Raw genomic sequence first — 4,343 nt, 5'->3', positions numbered from 1 at the left:
ATAATGAATGTGTTAGGATAGTCTAGAAAAAGCCTAGACCTAAATCCAGTAGAGTATGCATTGCAAAATCATTTTGAGCTTTAGATATTTTGCAAAAAAAAAAAAAAAAATTGCAAAGATTTTGTGAGTCATCATGCAAAGCTGATCGAGATGCAACAAAAAGCAGAAAAAAAACCCTTAAGGGATTTTCATTTATAACTAATTCAAAACTGTATCGTTTTTTGAATTAACTTCAAAATCATGCACCACTTAGTCTGAAATCAAAGTTAAATATATGCAGTTTTATATTAACATTGTGATGGAATGAAGACAAGATCTTTTAATATCCTACCTGCCCTGCATAACTCCACCATGATATTTACTTGATGTTGTTTGTGATGCCAAATGTTTCTTCTTTGCAGGTCCTGTTTAAAGCCATTGTTTCAGAGAGAGACCGACCTCCATCTTTTATGCAAATAATTTTATATTTCTTTGCTAATAGCCATCTGTTGCTAATGGTGTTGTGGTTTAAAGGTTTGGAAAATGGCTTTCAGGCGATGGCTGTCTAATCTGGTGGGAATACACTTTCCTTTTTCCCTCTGCTCTACCTAATCATAATGAAAATAATATATTCTTTGATATGGTAAAAAAGCTGCTTTCAATTCTACATGAGAGTTTTTAGTTAAAGGGAATTGATGTACCCAAATGCAGAGAGGCATCAGAAGAACAGCTGCTGCATTAGTCCCAGTGTCACTAAAAGCTGATGCATTATTCCAGTTTCTGGAAGCAGCTAATATTTTTTAGGATAAAAATATCAGTTCAAATGATTAAAATGGTGAAACATTAAAACAAAAACAAAAAACAATCGGTCCTGTTAAATTGAATGTAGAGTATAAAGAAATCATTAGCAGCAGCAGTAGGCTTTTGTACTGTGGAGGGCCGATGGTGCGGTTAATTCTTCTCCCTCAGGCCCAGTCCTTGGGGATTTGTGAGTCCATATCTTGATTCATGACCAGCGGAGGTGCAATTGAACATTTTAAGAGGGAACCAGGGGTATACAGTGGAGAGTCAGCCGTAATAAATGGTGTTCTTAAAAGCCATTCATGGCCTGTCCTGAGCACACTGGAATGATGACGGATTGGTTTTCTTTACCGTGGCTCATTTCTTATCCAAATGAAATCCGGGAAGTCCATTCATCCCCCTTAGGAGATAATAAATTGGTAGAGCTGTTGGTATATATATGTGTTTGCCATGAGCTGACCCTCCTCTGTGCTTACAGGGAGTTGGCCTGACTACTTTCTTTTTTCAACTACACTATTTTATTTTCCTCTTTATTTATAGGATTAGACAACTAGTTTTTAAATAGCTTATTATGTTAAAAAATGGATATGCTAAATAATGTATCCTTACATATAATTGCTTTTACACATGATCAATATTATTTGCTGTAGTGGGTAATAAATGGGCTGTAAATTATATATGTGCCGTACTTACCTTTTACACATTTAATATTTTCACAACCTTTCAGCCTATGGAAAAATACGCATTTTTTTTTCTCAGCTCCAGTAAACTCTCTGTACAAGCTTGCCTTATATGTTAGATGGTAGAAATAATAAAGAGAGAGCATTGAAGGGCCTATGTCATGCAAAAGGCATCCTTTTTACTTTTAAGACTGGGCTTAAAACTTTCATTTTGGATACAGTTTATAGCCTCATTGGCTAAAGTTATCCTGAGCTATCTACTTAGTTATGCTGCTATATATTTAGGCTGCTGGAGGACAGAGGGACCTCTTCACTGTCACTGCGTGCATGCTCAGCCTGAGGTAGTGATGGGTCTGACGACACTGAAACCTCGGCGCATGCGCCGAGCAAACAGGGTGAAGCCCCGTGTCGGTGCGCGTATCTCTTTAAGGAAAACCACGTGACCGATACAGTTCCTGTGTCGCTTGATTGTGAACGCGCCAAATTGTATTTATAAACAGAAAATGTATCGACACATTTGTGGGTTTTGTTGGATGGAGATAGTTTGTGTTGTTTGCTTTACATTGGTTTTTGGCTTGTCATCTAAAACTATGGATCAATCAAGGAAGAGGAAGTTTTCACCCGTGTGGGATCATTTTGATCTTATCACTGAGAATAAGGTAAATTATTATTCCTTTCTTGTTTCCACCATTGATCATTCTTCTCTTGGTTATTCTAATTTCTTTCTGAAGAATATTTTAATTAGTTTACATGGATTAACTTTTATTTCTATTGTAGGTGAAATGTAGGATTTGCTCCCAGGTGCTGTCTTACTCTAACCGGAGCACTTCCACAATGCTGAGGCATTACCGTGCCCGGCATGAGATGGAAGAACGAGTTAATACTCCCGTGATTAGCCCTGGTGCTTCCAGAAAGCAGGCGATTGATGAGGCTGTAATGAACATGATCATTACAGACTGTCAGCCGCTTAGCCTTGTGGAAAACAAAGGGGTTCCGAGAGCTGGTCCAACTCCTTGAGCCCTCATATGTTCTGCCATGCAGAAAGGTACGTGAAACTAACTGTTATACATGTTAACAAAGTATATGCATGTTATTTGATATCAATCATTAAGCTACTCCACTTGTGTTATTAATTTTAGGCTATCAAGACCATGATTAGCCAGAGGTATGAGGAGAAAAAGGAGCAAATTAAAAAAGAACTGAAGAGTGCAGCTGCAGTCAGCCTAACAGCTGACATGTGGACATCCATGAACATGGAGGCTTACCTGGCTGTGACCTGTCACTATGTCAACAGTGAGAACCATACACTGTGTACATCAATGTTGGGAGTGGAACACTTCCCTCAGCAGCACACTGCTGAAAATATGGCCCAAGTAAAGAAAAACTTAATGCAGGAGTGGGCCATAGCAGAGAAAGTTACATGTCTTGTCACAGATGCGGCTGCAAACATGGTTGCATGTGTCAAAAAGCTCCAAATCAGGCACACGATTTGCATAGCGCATTCTTTGAATTTAACAGTTCGAAAATCATGTGACCAAATTGAGACGCTCACTGAAATCCGAAATAAAACAAAGCACATTGTAACATACTTTAGAACCAGTACTACAGCCAAAGAGAAGCTGGCACAAGTCCAGCTACAGATGGGAGGACCAGTGAAGAAATTAATCAATGAGGTGTCAACTAGATGGAACAGCACATATTTAATGCTGGAACGCATGGCGGAACAGAAGGAGTCGGTGTTGGTATCACTAGCTCCTTTAAAAAGTGATATACCTCAGCTCACTACAAATGATTATAAAATCATAGAGGAGACACTCCGTGTGCTTGCTCCATTTAATCAAGCGACAGTGGAGCTGTCTGAGGAAAAAAGAGTGTCTGGATCAAAGGTAATCCCAATGCTCAAAATGTTGCACCTCTCACTGCAACGCAATGCATTAAATGTAACCACGGAAACCGCAATTAATCTTGTGGAAAACCTAAAAAGAAGACTGCTAGAAACTCTGTGCAACCTGGAGTCATTGAGTGTAATGACAATGCCAACACTGCTGGACCCTCGGTTCAAGACCATGGCATTCTTAAGTGCGTCAAAAGCCAATGATGCAGTGAAAAGACTAAAATCAGAGTGTGCAGCAGTAATGAGAAACGCTATACCAACACAAATGGAAGATGCCCAAGCTGGACCTTCAACTCAACCATCTGATTCCAATCCAGGTATGTATGATTCTTAATTTTGTTCATTTGTATTTTAATGTTCATGCAAATCATTCCATGTGAATACTATGAATTAGTAACACAGATGCATTTTATTATTTCCTCAGATGACAACCTGTGGCACCAGCTGGACATAGAAGTCAAGGAGAGCAAGGCCAATTCAAATGTCACCACCGATGCCATTATCGAGGTACAAAGATACATATCCGAAGAGAACACACCAAGATCACAGGATCCACTACAATACTGGAAATCGCAAAGACTAAATTATCCTACGTTGTACAAACTTGCAATGACATTTTTATGTACGCCGTCATCATCAGTGCCCTGTGAAAGGGTGTTCTCAAAAGCAGGAGAAATGGTTTGTAAGCGGCGCAATCGCCTTGGCCCAAAGATGTTAACGCAGCTGATGTTTCTAAATAAAAATGTGTGAAAGAACCTTGTTCAGTCTGTTTCCAGTCTTTATTGAAGTTGCCTGCAATTACTTTTTAAATCCAGCAGATGTCGCCATTCAGTGATACAGCAAAACAGTTTCAACATAGTGTCGACACAGTTTGGGAAATGTGCCATACACCCAATGGGGCCTCATCTGCCCATCACTAGCCTGAGGGATGGTGGAATTAACAACACGAAAGAATATCTACTTTTGCCAAATTATATCCATGAGGAGTG

At 39.3% G+C, this 4,343-nt stretch overlaps 1 protein-coding gene across 1 annotated transcript; it reads left to right on the top strand.

The window, feature by feature from the left end:
- The first annotated feature begins 2,438 nt into the window (after positions 1 to 2,438).
- Positions 2,439 to 4,109, top strand: LOC119772107 (E3 SUMO-protein ligase ZBED1-like). The gene is made up of 3 exons (XM_038268409.1): positions 2,439 to 2,505; positions 2,600 to 3,671; positions 3,779 to 4,109. The coding sequence occupies exons 2-3, from the start codon at positions 2,612 to 2,614 to the stop codon at positions 4,102 to 4,104; spliced, it is 1,386 nt and encodes a 461-aa protein (XP_038124337.1). The 5' UTR covers positions 2,439 to 2,505; positions 2,600 to 2,611; the 3' UTR covers positions 4,105 to 4,109.
- The last annotated feature ends 234 nt before the right edge of the window (positions 4,110 to 4,343 follow it).

This window comes from Cyprinodon tularosa, unplaced genomic scaffold (genome assembly GCF_016077235.1).
Source record: "Cyprinodon tularosa strain WSP-4 unplaced genomic scaffold, ASM1607723v1 ctg70, whole genome shotgun sequence".
NCBI lineage: Eukaryota > Metazoa > Chordata > Actinopteri > Cyprinodontiformes > Cyprinodontidae > Cyprinodon > Cyprinodon tularosa.
This window is presented reverse-complemented; position numbering and strand designations above follow the sequence as displayed.

Excerpts from the sequence above, each read along its gene's own strand:
- LOC119772107 (XM_038268409.1), top strand. The coding sequence starts at position 2,612 with ATGATTAGCCAGAGGTATGAGGAGAAAAAGGAGCAAATTAAAAAAGAA. Across the intron at positions 3,672-3,778 it reads ACCATCTGATTCCAATCCAG|ATGACAACCTGTGGCACCAG; the intron begins GTATGTATGATT and ends TTATTTCCTCAG.